This window comes from Melopsittacus undulatus, chromosome 27 (assembly GCF_012275295.1).
Source record: "Melopsittacus undulatus isolate bMelUnd1 chromosome 27, bMelUnd1.mat.Z, whole genome shotgun sequence".
Classification (NCBI taxonomy): Eukaryota; Metazoa; Chordata; class Aves; order Psittaciformes; family Psittaculidae; genus Melopsittacus; species Melopsittacus undulatus.
In genome coordinates this window covers 865706-881718 of record NC_047553.1, presented here as the reverse complement: position 1 = coordinate 881718, position 16013 = coordinate 865706, and the positions used below count along the sequence as shown (strand labels likewise).

Below are 16013 nucleotides of genomic sequence, written 5' to 3'. Positions count from 1 at the left end.
GACCCATAGAGACCCATAGGGACCCATAGAGACCCATAGAGACACATAGAGACCATAGAGACCCATAGAGACCCATAGAGACCCATAGAGACCCATAGAGACACATAGAGACCATAGAGACCCATAGGGACCCATAGAGACCCATAGAGACCATAGAGACCCATAGAGAACATAGAGACCCATAGAGACCCATATAGACCATAGAGACCCACAGAGACCCATAGAGACCATAGAGACCCATAGAGACCATAGAGACCCATAGAGACCCATATAGACCATAGAGACCCATAGAGACCCATAGAGACCCATAGAGACCATAGAGACCCATAGAAACCCATAGAGACCCATAGGGACCCATAGAGACCCATAGATCCCATACAGACCCATAGCCCCCATACAGACCCATAGACCCCATACAGACCCATAGCCCCCATACAGACCCATAGACCCCATACAGACCCATACAGACCCATAGACACCCATACAGACCCATAGCCCCCATACAGACCCATAGATCCCATACAGACCCATAGACCCCATACAGACCCATAGCCCCCATACAGACCCATAGACCCCATACAGACCCATAGCCCCCATACAGACCCATAGACCCCATACAGACCCATACAGACCCATAGACACCCATACAGACCCATAGCCCCCATACAGACCCATAGATCCCATACAGACCCATAGATCCCATACAGACCCATAGCCCCCATACAGACCCATAGATCCCATACAGACCCATAGATCCCATACAGACCCATAGACCCCATACAGACCCATAGATCCCATACAGACCCATAGACCCCATACAGACCCATAGATCCCATACAGACCCATAGACCCCATACAGACCCATAGATCCCATACAGACCCATAGACCCCATACAGACCCATAGACCCCATACAGACCCATAGATCCCATACAGACCCATAGACACCATACAGACCCATAGATCCCATACAGACCCATAGACCCCATACAGACCCATAGATCCCATACAGACCCATAGCCCCCATACAGACCCATAGACCCCATACAGACCCATAGCCCCCATACAGACCCATAGCCCCCATACAGACCCATAGATCCCATACAGACCCATAGACCCCATACAGACCCATAGATCCCATACAGACCCATAGATCCCATACAGACCCATAGACCCCATACAGACCCATAGATCCCATACAGACCCATAGATCCCATACAGACCCATAGACCCCATACAGACCCATAGACCCCATACAGACCCATAGATCCCATACAGACCCATAGATCCCATACAGACCCATAGCCCCATACAGACCCATAGATCCCATACAGACCCATAGATCCCATACAGACCCATAGATCCCATACAGACCCATAGACCCCATACAGACCCATAGACCCCATACAGACCCATAGATCCCATACAGACCCATAGACCCCATACAGACCCATAGATCCCATACAGACCCATAGATCCCATACAGACCCATAGCAGCCATACAGACCCATAGACCCCATACAGACCCATAGACCCCATACAGACCCATAGACCCCATACAGACCCATAGATCCCATACAGACCCATAGCAGCCATACAGACCCATAGACCCCATACAGACCCATAGACCCCATACAGACCCATAGACCCCATACAGACCCATAGATCCCATACAGACCCATAGATCCCATACAGACCCATAGACCCCATACAGACCCATAGCCCCCATACAGACCCATAGACCCCATACAGACCCATAGACTCCATACAGACCCATAGACCCCATACAGACCTATAGATCCCATACAGACCCATAGACCCCATACAGACCCATAGACCCCATACAGACCCATAGACCCCATACAGACCCATAGACACCATACAGACCCATAGACCCCATACAGACCCATAGACACCATACAGACCCATAGACCCCATACAGACCCATAGACCCCATACAGACCCATAGACCCCATACAGACCCATAGACCCCATACAGACCCATAGATCCCATACAGACCCATAGATCCCATACATCCCCCCCCTCCCCTCCCCTCCCCCCATCCCTCACCTCGCGGCTTCCGCCGGATCCGAACCCGCAACCCCGGCGGGAGGGGGCGGGGCCGACCCCAGGCCACGCCCCCTGCGCCTCATTGGCCAGGCCGCAGCCTGAGCCCTCCCATTGGCCACGCCTCTTCCCAGGCCACGCCCCCTCCCCTCCGCCGCCGCTTCTCATAGGTCCATTGCGATCAGTGGGAGGCAATTGGGGCTTCGGGCCCCATAGGTACCCAGTATAGACCAGTATAACCCAGTATAACCCAGTATAGACCGGTATAACCCAGTATAACCCAGTATAGACCGGTATAACCCAGTATAACCCAGTATAGACCAGTATAACCCAGTATAACCCAGTATAACCCAGTATAGACCAGTATAACCCAGTATAACCCAGTATAGACCGGTATAACCCAGTATAACCCAGTATAGACCAGTATAACCCAGTATAACCCAGTATAGACCGGTATAACCCAGTATAACCCAGTATAGACCGGTGTAACCCAGTATAACCCAGTATAGACCAGTATAACCCAGTATAACCCAGTATAGACCGGTGTAACCCAGTATAACCCAGTATAGACCAGTATAACCCAGTATAACCCAGTATAGACCAGTATAACCCAGTATAACCCAGTATAGACCGGTATAACCCAGTATAACCCAGTATAGACCAGTATAACCCAGTATAACCCAGTATAGACCAGTATAACCCAGTATAACCCAGTATAGACCGGTATAACCCAGTATAACCCAGTATAGACCGGTGTAACCCAGTATAACCCAGTATAGACCAGTATAACCCAGTATAACCCAGTATAGACCGGTGTAACCCAGTATAACCCAGTATAGACCAGTATAACCCAGTATAACCCAGTATAGACCAGTATAACCCAGTATAGACCGGTATAACCCAGTATAACCCAGCATAGACCGGTATAACCCAGTATAGACCAGTATAACCCAGTATAGACCGGTATAACCCAGTATAACCCAGTATAGACCAGTATAACCCAGTATAACCCAGTATAACCCAGTATAGACCGGTATAACCCAATATAACCCAGCATAGACCGGTATAACCCAGTATAACCCAGTATAGACCAGTATAACCCAGTATAGACCGGTATAACCCAATATAACCCAGCATAGACCGGTATAACCCAGTATAACCCAGTATAGATCAGTATAACCCAGTATAACCCAGTATAGACCTGTATAACCCAGTATAACCCAGTATAGACCGGTGTAACCCAGTATAACCCAGTATAGACCAGTATAACCCAGTATAACCCAGTATAGACCAGTATAGACCCAGTATAACCCAGTATAGATCAGTATAACCCAGTATAACCCAGTATAGACCGGTATAACCCAATATAACCCAGCATAGACCGGTATAACCCAGTATAGACCAATATAGACCCAGTATAACCCAGTATAGACCGGTATAGAACCAGTATAACCCAGTATAGACCGGTATAACCCAGTATAACCCAGTATAGACCAATATAGACCCAGTATAACCCAGTATAGACCGGTATAGAACCAGTATAACCCAGTATAGACCAGTATAACCCAGTATAACCCAGTATAGACCAATATAGACCCAGTATAACCCAGTATAGACCAGTATAACCCAGTACAGACCAGTATAACCCAGTTTATCCGTGCAGGACTCTGTTCAGACCTTGTGTATCCCAGTATAAACCAGTGCAGTGCAGCCCAGACCCAGTCCGTTCTATTATATCCCAGTCCACCCCATTCCAGCCCAGTAGAACTCAGTCCATCCCAGTAAATCCCATTATATCTCAGTATAACGCAGCATATCCCAGGATATCCCATTATATCCTATTATAGACCAGTCTATCCCATTGTACCCTGTTCTATCCCATTATATCCTGTTCTATCCCATTATATCCCATTACATCCCATTATATCCCGTTACATCCCATTCCATCCCAGTCTATCCCATTATAACCCAGTCCATCCCAGTCCATCCCATCCCATCCCAGTCCATCCCATTCCCTCCCAGTCTATCCCAGTCCATCCCATCCCATCCCAGTCCATCCCAGTCCATCCCAGTCTATCCCAGTCCATCCCAGTCCATCCCATTCCCTCCCAGTCCCTCCCAGTCCATCCCATTCTATCCCATCCCATCCCAGTCCCTCCCAATCCATCCCAGTCCCTCCCAGTCCATCCCAGTCCATCCCATTCCCTCCCAGTCCCTCCCAGTCCATCCCAGTCCCTCCCAGTCCCTCCCATTCCCTCCCAGTCCCTCCCAGTCCCTCCCAGTCCATCCCAGTCCCTCCCAGTCCATCCCAGTCCATCCCAGTCCATCCCAGTCCATCCCAGTCTATCCCAGTCCCTCCCAGTCCCTCCCAGTCTATCCCATCCCCCCCCAGCTCTGGGTTAAGAACCGCTCATTTCGGCCCAGCCGCAGCAACGTGGCGGGCGGCAGCCAATGGGAGCGCGGCCTGGCCCCGCCCCCTGCCCCACGGAGCCTCCTCATTGGTCAGGAGCGCAGCGGGGGGCGGGGCCAGGCCGGAGGCGGGGCGAGACCACCCGAGGGGGTGAACCGGGACCGGGCGAGGTGGGTCCTATAGGGGTCTATGGGGTCCTATAGGGGTCTATGGGGTTCTATAGGGGGTCTATGGGGTTCTAAAGGGGTCTATGGGGTCCTATAGGGGTCTATGGGGTTCTATAGGGGGTCTATGGTGTCCTATAGGGGTCTATGGTGTCCTATAGGGGTCTATGGGGTTCTATAGGGGTCTATGGGGTCCTAAAGGGATTCTATGGGGTCCTATAGGGGTCTATGGGGTTCTATAGGGGGTCTATGGTGTCCTATAGGGGTCTATGGGGTTCTATAGGGGGTCTATGGTGTCCTATAGGGGTCTATGGGGTCCTATAGGGGTCTATGGGGTTCTATAGGGGGTCTATGGGGTTCTAAAGGGGGTCTATGGTGTCCTATAGGGGTCTATGGGGTCCTAAGGGGGACTATGGGGTCCTAAAGTGGGTCTATCGGGTTCTATAGGGGGTCTATGGGGTCCTATAGGGGTCTATGGGGTTCTATAGGGGGTCTATGGTGTCCTATAGGGGTCTATGGGGTCCTAAAGTGGTTCTATCGGGTTCTATAGGGGTCTGTGGGGTCCTATAGGGGTCTATGGGGTTCTATAGGGGTCTATGGGGTTCTATAGGGGTCTATGGGGTTCTAAAGGGGGTCTATGGGGTTCTATAGGGGTCTATGGGGTTCTAAAGGGTGTCTATGGGGTCCTATAGGGGTCTATGGGGTCCTAAATGGTTTCTATGGGGTCCTATAGGGGTCTATGGGGTCTTATAGGGGTCTATGGGGTCCTAAAGGGTTTCTATGGGGTTCTATAGGGGTCTATGGGGTCCTAAAGGGGGTCTATGGGGTTCTAAAGGGGTCTATGGGGTCCTATAGGGGTCTATGGGTTCCTATAGGGGACTATGGAGTTCTATATGGGTCTATGGGGTTCTAAAGTGGGTCTATGGGGTCCTAAATTGGTCTATGGGGTTCTATAGGCGTCTATGGGGTCCTATAGGGGTCTATGGGTTTCTATAGGGGGTCTATGGGGTTCTATAGGGGTCTATGGGGTCCTATAGGGGTCTATGGGGTTCTATAGGGGACTATGGGGTCCTATAGGGGACTATGGGGTTCTATAGGGGTCTGTGGGGTCCTATGGGGGTCTATGGGGTTCTATGGGGGTCTATGGGGTCCTAAACGGTTTCTATGGGGTCCTATAGGGGTCTATGTGGTCCTATAGGGGTGTATGGGATCCTAAAGGGGTCTATGGGGTCCTATAGGGTTCTATGGGGTTCTATAGGGGTCTGTGGGGTTCTATAGGGGTCTATGGGGTCCTATAGGGGTCTATGGGGTTCTATAGGGGTCTATGGGGTTCTAAAGGGGGTCTATGGGGTCCTATAGGGGTCTATGGGGTTCTATAGGGGGTCTATGGTGTCCTATAGGGGTCTATGGGGTCCTAAAGTGGTTCTATCGGGTTCTATAGGGGTCTGTGGGGTCCTATAGGGGTCTATGGGGTTCTATAGGGGTCTATGGGGTTCTAAAGGGGGTCTATGGGGTTCTATAGGGGTCTATGGGGTTCTAAAGGGTGTCTATGGGGTCCTATAGGGGTCTATGGGGTATTATAGGGGGTCTATAGGGTTCTATAGGGGTCTATGGGGTTCTAAGGGGTTCTATGGGTTTCTAAAGGGTTTCTGTGGGGTCCTATAGGGGTCTATGGGGTCTTATAGGGGTCTATGGGGTCCTAAAGGGTTTCTATGGGGTTCTATAGGGGTCTATGGGGTCCTAAAGGGGGTCTATGGGGTTCTAAAGGGGTCTATGGGGTCCTATAGGGGTCTATGGGTTCCTATAGGGGACTATGGAGTTCTATATGGGTCTATGGGGTTCTAAAGTGGGTCTATGGGGTCCTAAATTGGTCTATGGGGTTCTATAGGCGTCTATGGGGTCCTATAGGGGTCTATGGGTTTCTATAGGGGGTCTATGGGGTCCTATAGGGGTCTATGGGGTCCTATAGGGGTCTATGGGGTTCTATAGGGGACTATGGGGTCCTATAGGGGACTATGGGGTTCTATAGGGGTCTGTGGGGTCCTATGGGAGTCTATGGGGTTCTATAGGGGTCTATGGGGTTCTATGGGGGTCTATGGGGTCCTAAAGGGGTCTATGGGGTCCTATAGGGGTCTATGGGGTCCTAAACGGTTTCTATGGGGTCCTATAGGGGTCTATGTGGTCCTACAGGGGGTGTATGGGATCCTAAAGGGGTCTATGGGGTCCTATAGGGTTCTATGGGGTCCTATAGGGGGTCTATGGGGTCCTAAATGGGTTTGGGGTGTCCTAAAGGGAGTTTAAGGGGGATCTCCCCACTACGCCCCATTACCCCCCATTACCCCCATTGCCCCCCATTGACCCCTATTATACCCAATACCCCCATTACCCCATTGTTCCCATTACCCCAATGACCCCATTGACCCCATTGACCCCATTACCCCCCAGATGCTGTTGTGGGTCCCATGCCTGTGGCTGCTGCTGGGGCCGGGGGGGGCGGAGCGAGGAGGCCCCGCCCCCTCTGCCCCCCATGCCCCGCCCCCCTCCCTGGGTCATGACCCCGAGCACAGGGACGGGTTCGGAGCAGACCAAGAGGCGTTTTTGGGGGGGGGGGAGGAGGCAAAAGAGTTTCTGAAGCTGCGGCCGGAGGAGAGCAAGAGGAGGCTGAGGTGGGGGGGGATGGGGGTGATGGGGCTCTATGGGTCTCTATGGTCTCTATGGGTCTCTATGGTCTCTATGGTCTCTATGGGTCTCTATAGTCTGTATGGGTCTCTATGGGTTTCTTTGGTTTCTATGGGTCTCTATGGTCTCTATGGTCTCTATGGTCTCTATGGTCTCTATGGTCTCTATGGTCTCTATGGTCTCTATGGGTCTCTATAGTCTGTATGGGTCTCTATGGGTTTCTTTGGTTTCTATGGGTCTCTATGGTCTCTATGGTCTCTATGGTCTCTATGGGTCTCTATGGTCTCTATGGTCTCTATGTGTCTCTATGGTCTCTATGGTCTCTATGGTCTCTATGGGTCTCTATGGTCTCTATGGTCTCTATGGTCTCTATGTGTCTCTATGGTCTCTATGGTCTCTATGGGTCTCTATGGTCTCTATGGTCTCTATGGGTCTCTATGGTCTCTATGGTCTCTATGGTCTCTATGGGTCTCTATGGTCTCTATGGGTCTCTATGGTCTCTATGGTCTCTATGGGTCTCTATGGTCTCTATGGGTCTCTATGGTCTCTATGGTCTCTATGGTCTCTATGTGTCTCTATGGGTCTCTAGGGTCTCTATGGTCTCTATGGTCTCTATGGGTCTCTATGGTCTCTATGGGTCTCTATGGTCTCTATGGTCTCTATGGTCTCTATGGTCTCTATGGTCTCTATGGGTCTCTATGGTCTCTATGGTCTCTATGTGTCTCTATGGGTCTTTATGGGTCTCTATGGGTCTCTGTGTCTCTATGGTCTCTATGGTCTCTATGGTCTCTATGGGTCTTTATGGGTCTCTATGGTCTCTATGTCTCTATGGTCCCTATGGTCTCTATGGGTCTCTATGGGTCTCTATGGGTCTCTATGGTCTCTATGGTCTCTATGGGTCTCTATGGTCTCTATGGTCTCTATGGTCTCTATGGGTCTCTATGCTCTCTATGGTCTCTATGGGTCTCTATGGGTCTCTATGGTTTCTATGGGTCTCTATGGGTCTCTATGGTCTCTATGGTCTCTATGGTCTCTATGCTCTCTATGGTCTCTATGGGTCTCTATGGTCTCTATGGTTTCTATGGGTCTCTATGGGTCTCTATGGTCTCTATGGTCTCTATGGTCTCTATGGTCTCTATGGTCTCTATGGGTCTCTATGGGTCTCTATGGGTCTCTATGGTCTCTATGGTCTCTATGGTCTCTATGGTCCCTATGGGGCTCTATGGTCTCTATGGTCTCTATGGGTCTCTATGGTCTCTATGGTCTCTATGGGTCTCTATGGTCTCTATGGGCTCTATGGGTCTCTATGGTCTCTATGGGTCTCTATGGGTCTCTATGGTCTCTATGGTCTCTATGGTCCCTATGGGTCTCTATGGGTCTCTATGGGTCTCTATGGTCTCTATGGTCTCTATGGGTCTCTATGGGTCTCTATGGTCTCTATGGGTCTCTATGGTCTCTATGGTCTCTATGGGTCTCTATGGGGCTCTATGGTCTCTATGGTCTCTATTTCTCTATGGTCTCTATGGGTCTCTATGGTCTCTATGGTCTCTATGGGTCTCTATGGTCTCTATGGTCTCTATGGTCTCTATGGTCTCTATGGGTCTCTATGGGTCTCTATGGTCTCTATGGTCTCTATGGTCCCTATGGGGCTCTATGGTCTCTATGGTCTCTATGGGTCTCTATGGGTATCTATGGTCTCTATGGTCTCTATGGTCTCTATGGTCTCTATGGGTCTCTATGGTCTCTATGGGTCTCTATGGGTCTCTATGGTCTCTATGGTCTCTATGGGTCTCTATGGTCTCTATGGTCTCTATGGTCTCTATGGGCTCTATGGGCTCTATGGTCTCTATGGGTCTCTATGGTCTCTGTGGGTCTCTATGGTCTCTATGGTCTCTATGGTCTCTATGGGTCTCTATGTTCTCTATAGTCTCTATGGGTCTCTATGGTCTCTATGGTCTCTATAGTCTCTATGGTCTCTATGGTCTCTATGTCTCTATGGTCTCTATGGGTCTCTATGGGCTCTATGGTCACTATGGGCTCTATGGTCTCTATGGGTCTCTATGGTCTCTATGGGTCTCTATGGGTCTCTATGTTCTCTATGGTCTCTATGGGTCTCTGTGTCTCTATGGTCTCTATAGTCTCTATGGTCTCTATGGTCTCTATGGTCTCTATGGTCTCTATGGTCTCTATGGTCTCTATGGTCTCTATGGTCTCTATGGTCTCTATAGTCTCTATGGTCTCTATGGTCTCTATGGTCTCTATGGTCTCTATGGTCTCTATGGGTCTCTATGGGTCTCTATGGTCTCTATGGTCTCTATGGTCTCTATAGTCTCTATGGTCTCTATGGTCTCTATGGTCTCTATGGTCTCTATGGTCTCTATGTTCTCTCTGCCCCTCCCGCAGGCAGCTCCTGGGTCACGTGGACGCAGACGGTGACGGCCACGTGACCGTGTCTGAGCTGCGGCAGTGGCTGGAGAGGGGGCGGAGCCTCGGGCGCATGCGCAGTGTGGAGCGCGCCCTGCGCGAGCACGACCGGGACCGGGACGGGGCCTTGACCTGGGAGGAGTTCAGGGGGGAGGCCTATGGAGGTGGGGGAGGGGCGGGGGGGGGGGGATGGGGGAGGGGGGATGGGTGTATGGGGGGTATGGGGGTATGGGGGGGATGGGGGCTATGGGGCAGGGCTGGACCCATGGGGAGCAATACAGACCTGTGACCCTCACAGAGCCCAGTGGGACCCATAGAGCCCCATAGAAGATAATAGGACCTCGTAGAGCCCCATAGAACCCAATGGGTACCGTAGAACCCCATAGAACTCAATGGGTACCACAGAGTCCCCTAGAACCCAATGGGTACCATAGAGCCCCATAGAACTCAATGGACCCCATAGAACCCAATGGTACCATAGAGCCCCATAGAACCCAATGGACACCATAGAGTTCCATAGAACCCAATGGACACCATAGAGCCCCATAGAACCCAATGGGTACCGTAGAACCCCATAGAACTCAATGGGTACCATAGAGTCCCATGGAATCCAATGGGTCCCATAGATCCCAATGGGTACCGTAGAGCCCCATAGAACTCAGTGGGTACCATAGAGTCCCATAGAACCCAATGGGTACCATGGAGCCCAATGGGTACCATAGAGCCCCATAGACCCCAATGGGTACCATAGAGCCCCATAGAACCCAACGGGTACCATAGAACCCAATGGGTACCATAGAACCCAATGGGTACCATAGAGTCCCATAGAACCCAATGGGTCCCATAGACCCCAATGGGTACCATAGAGCCCCATAGAACCCAACGGGTACCATAGAACCCAATGGGTACCATAGAGCCCCATAGAACCCAATGGGTACCATAGAGTCCCATAGAACCCAATGGGTACCATAGAACCCTTAGACCCCAATGGGTACCATAGAACCCAATGGGTACCGTAGAGCCCCATAGAACCCAACAGGTACCATAGAACCCAATGGGTACCATAGAGTCCCATAGAACCCAATGGGTACCGTAGAGTCCCATAGAACCCAATGGACACCATAGAACCCAATGGACACCATAGAACCCCATAGAACCCAATGGGTACCATAGAGTCCCATAGACCCCAATGGGTACCATAGAGCCCCATAGACCCCAATGGACACCATAGAGCCCCATAGAACCCAATGGGTACCATAGAGCCCCATAGAACCCAATGGGTACCATAGAGTCCCATAGAACCCAATGGGTACCGTAGAGCCCCATAGACCCCAATGGGTACCATAGAGCCCCATAGACCCCAATGGGTACCATAGAGCCCCATAGACCCCAATGGACACCATAGAGCCCCATAGACCTCAATGGACACCATAGAGTCCCATAGAACCCAACGGGTACCATAGAGTCCCATAGAACCCAATGGGTACCATAGAGTCCCATAGAACCCAATGGGTACCATAGAGCCCCATAGACCGCAATGGGTACCATAGAGCCCCATAGACCCCAATGGGTACCATAGAGTCCCATAGACCCCAATAGGTACCATAGAGCCCCATAGAACCCAATGGACACCATAGACCCCAATGGGTACCATAGAGTCCCATAGACCCCAATGGGTACCATAGAGTCCCATAGAACCCAATTCATACCATAGAGTCCCATAGAACCCAATGGGTACCATAGAGTCCCATAGAACCCAATGGGTACCATAGAGCCCCATAGACCCCAATGGGTACCATAGAGCCCCATAGACCCCAATGGGTACCATAGAGCCCCATAGACCCCAATGGGTACCATAGAGCCCCATAGACCCCAATGGGTACCATAGAGTCCCATAGACCCCAATGGGTACCATAGAGCCCCATAGACCCCAATGGGTACCATAGAACCCAATGGGTACCATAGAGTCCCATAGAACCCAATGGGTACCATAGAGTCCCATAGAACGCAATGGGTACCATAGAGTCTCCCACAGACGCGCCCCTGAGCGCCCCCTCGCGGCTGCAGCTGGCGCGCCACGAGCGCCGCTTCCGGTCCGCCGACGGGGACGGGGATGGAGCCGTGCGGGGGGAGGAGCTGGAGGCCTTCCTACATCCGGGGGACTGCGAGAGCATGCGCGGAGTGGTGGTCATGGTAACGGGGGGGGGGGGCTATGGGGCTATGGGGGGGCTATGGGGAGCTATGGGGTGAATATGGGGGGGCTATGGGGGGTGTATGGGCTGAATATGGGGTCTATAGGGGGGCTATGGGGGCTATAGAGGTCTATGGGGGGCTATGGGGGGTTATGGGGGGTATGGGTGGACTATAGGGGGTCTATGGGGGATCTGTAGGGGGGCTATGGGGTGAGTATGGGAGGCCTATGGGGGCTATGGGGGGTCTATAGGGTGAATATGGGCATCTGTGGGGGCTATAGGGGGTCTATGGGGTGAATATCGGGGTCTATGGGGTTTCTGGGGGGGGCTGTGGCAGTCTATGGGGTCGCTATGGGGGGCTATGGAGGGCTATGGGGTGAATATGGAGGTCTATGGCGTTTCTATGGGGGCTGTAAGGTGTCTATGGGCAGCTATGGGGGGGTATGGGGGTCTATGGGGGCTATAGTGGGTCTATGGGGGTCTATGGGGGGCTATGGGGTGAATATGGGGGGCTATTGGGGGCTATAGGGGGTCTATGGGGGGCTATGGGGGTCTATGGAGGGGCTATGGGGTCTATGGAATGAATATGGGAGTCTATGGGGTTTCTAGGGGGTGTCTGTGGGGTTTCTATGGGGGTCTATAGGGGGTCTATGTTGGGTCTTTGGGGGGCTATGGCGTGAATATGGAGGGCTATGGGGATCTATGGGTTGAATATGGGGTACTATGGGGGGTCTATGGGGTTTCTAGGGCGCGTCTATAGAGGTCTATGGGGTTTCTATGGGGTGGCTATGGGGGGCTATGGGTTGAACCTGAGGGTCTATGGGGTATCTAGGGGGTGTCTGTGGAGGTCTATGGGGTTTCTATGGGGGCTATGGGGTGAATATGGGGTGGCTGTGGGTGGCTATGGAATGAATATGGGGGTCTATGGCATTCTATGGGGGGGCTATAGGGTGTGTCAGGGGTGCTATGGGGCTCCATAGGGTGTCTATGGGGTGTCCTTGGTGTCCTATGGGGTTTCTATGGGGGTCTATGGGGTCCCTTATGTCCACCCCCCTGTGGCCCCATAGGAGACCATTGAGGACATGGACAAGAACGGAGACGGCCTCATCCAGGAGGATGAATACATTGGTGAGGGCCTATGGGAGCTGTGGGGAGCTATGGGTCTCTATGGGTCTCTATGGGTCTCTATGGGTCTCTATGGTCTCTATGGTCTCTATGGGTCTCTATGGTCTCTATGGGTCTCAATGCTCTCTATGGTCTCTATGTTCTCTATGGGTCTCTATGGTCTCTATGGTCTCTATGGGTCTCTCTCTATGGTCTCTATGGTCTCTATGGGTCTCTATGGGTCTCTATGGGTCTCTATGGGTCTCTATGGTCTCTATGGTCTGTATGGGTCTCTATGGGACTCTATGGTCTCTATGTGTCTCTATGTGTCTCTATGGGTCTCTATGGGTCTCTATGGTCTCTATGGTCTCTATGGTCTCTATGGTCTCTATGTGTCTCTATGGGTCTCTATGGTCTCTATGGTCTCTATGGTCTCTATGGGTCTCTATGGTCTCTATGGTCTCTATGGTCTCTATGGGTCTCTATGGTCTCTATGGGCTCTATGGGCTCTATGGTCTCTATGGGTCTCTATGGTCTCTATGGTCTCTATGGTCTCTATGGGTCTCTATGGTCTCTATGGTCTCTATGGTCTCTATGGGTCTCTATGTGTCCCTATGTGTCTGTGTCCCCAGCTGACCTGTGGGACGCCCCCCCCGGCTCCCCGGAGCCCCATTGGCTGCAGCAGGAGCGGGTTCAGTTCCGGCAGCACCGGGACCAGGATGGGGATGGAGCTTTGGGCCCAGCTGAGCTCAGTCACTGGCTCCGCCCCCCGGAGCCGGATTGGGCCCAGCTGGAGGCTGAGCACCTGCTGCACCACACGGACAGGGACGGGGTAAGCCCCGCCCCCTGCAATGGCCACGCCCCCTTTATAGCCACGCCCCATCCCGTGGCCACGCCCCCTCCAGAGCAACGTCCCCGTGACCCCGCCCCCTGTCACTGGCCACGCCCCCTCTAGAGCCACGCCCCCTCTCGTGGCCACGCCCCCCCCCGAGCCCCACCCCTTCCCATTGACACCCCCCCCCCCGACCCCTCCCATTGCTCTGCCCCTTCCCATGGCCCCGCCCCCTCCTATAGCCACTCCTATAGCCACGCCCCCTTCTTTAGCCCCGCCCCTTCCTAGCGCCCCTCCCCTTGCCCCCCCCCTTCAATGCCCCGCCCCCACCCATTGCCCAGCCACCCCTCCCCCCCCATTGGGGTTCTGGATGGGGTGGGGGAGGGGCCCCATTGGTGATGTGTGGATGGGAGGGAGGGGATGTGGAGGTGTAGGGACCCATAGAGACCATAGAGACCATAGAGACCATAGAGACCATAGAGACCCATAGAGACCATAGAGACCATAGAGACCATAGATACCCATAGAGACCCATAGAGACCATAGAGACCATAGAGACCATAGAGACCCATAGAGACTATAGAGACCCATAGAGACCATAGAGACCATAGAGACCCATAGAGACCATAGTGACCCATAGAGACCATAGAGCCCCATAGAGACCATAGAGACCATAGAGACCATAGAGACCCATAGAGACCATAGAGACCATAGAGACCCATAGAGACCATAGAGACACATAGAGACCATAGAGACCATAGAGACCATAGAGACCCATAGAGACTATAGAGACCCATAGAGACCATAGAGACCATAGAGACCCATAGAGACCATAGTGACCCATAGAGACCATAGAGCCCCGTACCTACCCCATAGCCCCATAGCGACCCCCATGTCCCCTGTGCTCCAGGACAGGCTCCTGACCGAGGCTGAGGTCATGGCCAACTGGGAGATGTTTGTTGGGAGCCAGGGAACCAACTATGGGGAGGACCTGGAGCTGCCCCACGATGAGCTCTGAGCCTATGGGGCACGTGGAGCCCTATGGGGTGAATGGAGCCCTATGGGGCACGTGGAGCCCTATGGGGCACATGGATCCCTATGGGGTGAATGGAGCCCTATGGGGCACGTGGAGCCCTATGGGGCACGTGGAGCCCTATGGGGCACATGGAGCCCTATGGGGCACATGGAGCCCTATGGGGCACGTGGAGCCCTATGGGGCACGTGGAGCCCTATGGGGCACATGGAGCCCTATGGGGCACGTGGAGCCCTATGGGGCACGTGGATCCCTATGGGGTGAATGGAGCCCTATGGGGTGCATGGAGCCCTATGGGGTGAATGGAGCCCTATGGGGCACGTGGAGCCCTATGGGGCACGTGGAGCCCTATGGGGCACATGGAGCCCTATGGGGCACGTGGAGCCCTATGGGGCACGTGGAGCCCTATGGGGCACATGGATCCCTATGGGGTGAATGGAGCCCTATGGGGTGCATGGAGCCCTATGGGGCACATGGAGCCCTATGGGGCACGTGGAGCCCTATGGGGCACGTGGAGCCCTATGGGGCACGTGGAGCCCTATGGAGCACATGGAGCCCTATGGGGCACATGGAGCCCTATGGGGCACGTGGAGCCCTATGGGGCACGTGGAGCCCTATGGGGCACGTGGAGCCCTATGGGGCACGTGGAGACCTATGGGGCACGTGGAGCCCTATGGGACACGTGGAGCCCTATGGGACACATGGAGCCCTATGGGGTACATGGAGCCCTATGGGGCACATGAACATCTATGGGGCGCATGGATCCCTATGGGGTGCATGGACACCTATGGGGCACATGGATGCCCTATGGGACACATGGACGCCCTATCAGGTGAATGGATCCCTATGGGACACATGGACCCCTGTGGGGTGCATGGACCCCTATGGGGAGCATGGATCCCTATGAAGCACATGAACATCTATGGGGCACATGGACTCTTATGGGGCACCAGGTCCCCCTATAGAAAACACGGACCCACTATGGGGCACCAAGACACCCTATGGGGCACATAGATCCCTATGGGGCACATGGTTCCCTATGGGACACATAGATCCCTATGGGGTGCATGGATCCCTATGGGCCAATGGAAAGTACCATTGTTGGGGG

At 53.1% G+C, this 16013-nt stretch overlaps 2 protein-coding genes across 2 annotated transcripts in view; one reads left to right on the top strand and one right to left on the bottom strand.

The window, feature by feature from the left end:
• LOC117437759 (carnitine O-palmitoyltransferase 1, muscle isoform-like) overlaps positions 1–2128 on the bottom strand; it is a 28028-nt gene extending 25900 nt beyond the window's left edge. The window contains exon 1 of the mRNA XM_034072374.1: positions 2071–2128. The gene's annotated coding sequence lies outside the window, so the exon portion shown is untranslated. The remainder of the gene's footprint in view (positions 1–2070) is intronic.
• Positions 2129–4604: 2476 nt separating this feature from the next.
• Positions 4605–15576, top strand: LOC117437767 (reticulocalbin-3-like). The gene is made up of 7 exons (XM_034072389.1): positions 4605–4647; positions 7087–7307; positions 9724–9908; positions 11780–11937; positions 13004–13064; positions 13673–13872; positions 14783–15576. Exons 2-7 carry the CDS (start codon positions 7087–7089, stop codon positions 14888–14890), a joined length of 933 nt encoding a protein of 310 aa, XP_033928280.1. The 5' UTR covers positions 4605–4647; the 3' UTR covers positions 14891–15576.
• Positions 15577–16013: the final 437 nt, after the last annotated feature.

Bases quoted from the DNA above. Each gene is read 5' to 3' on its own strand.
- LOC117437767 (XM_034072389.1), top strand. From the start codon at position 7,087: ATGCTGTTGTGGGTCCCATGCCTGTGGCTGCTGCTGGGGCCGGGGGGG. The intron at 9,909-11,779 runs GTGGGGGAGGGG...AGTCTCCCACAG, and splicing joins CAGGGGGGAGGCCTATGGAG to ACGCGCCCCTGAGCGCCCCC. The intron at 13,873-14,782 runs GTAAGCCCCGCC...CCTGTGCTCCAG, and splicing joins ACCACACGGACAGGGACGGG to GACAGGCTCCTGACCGAGGC.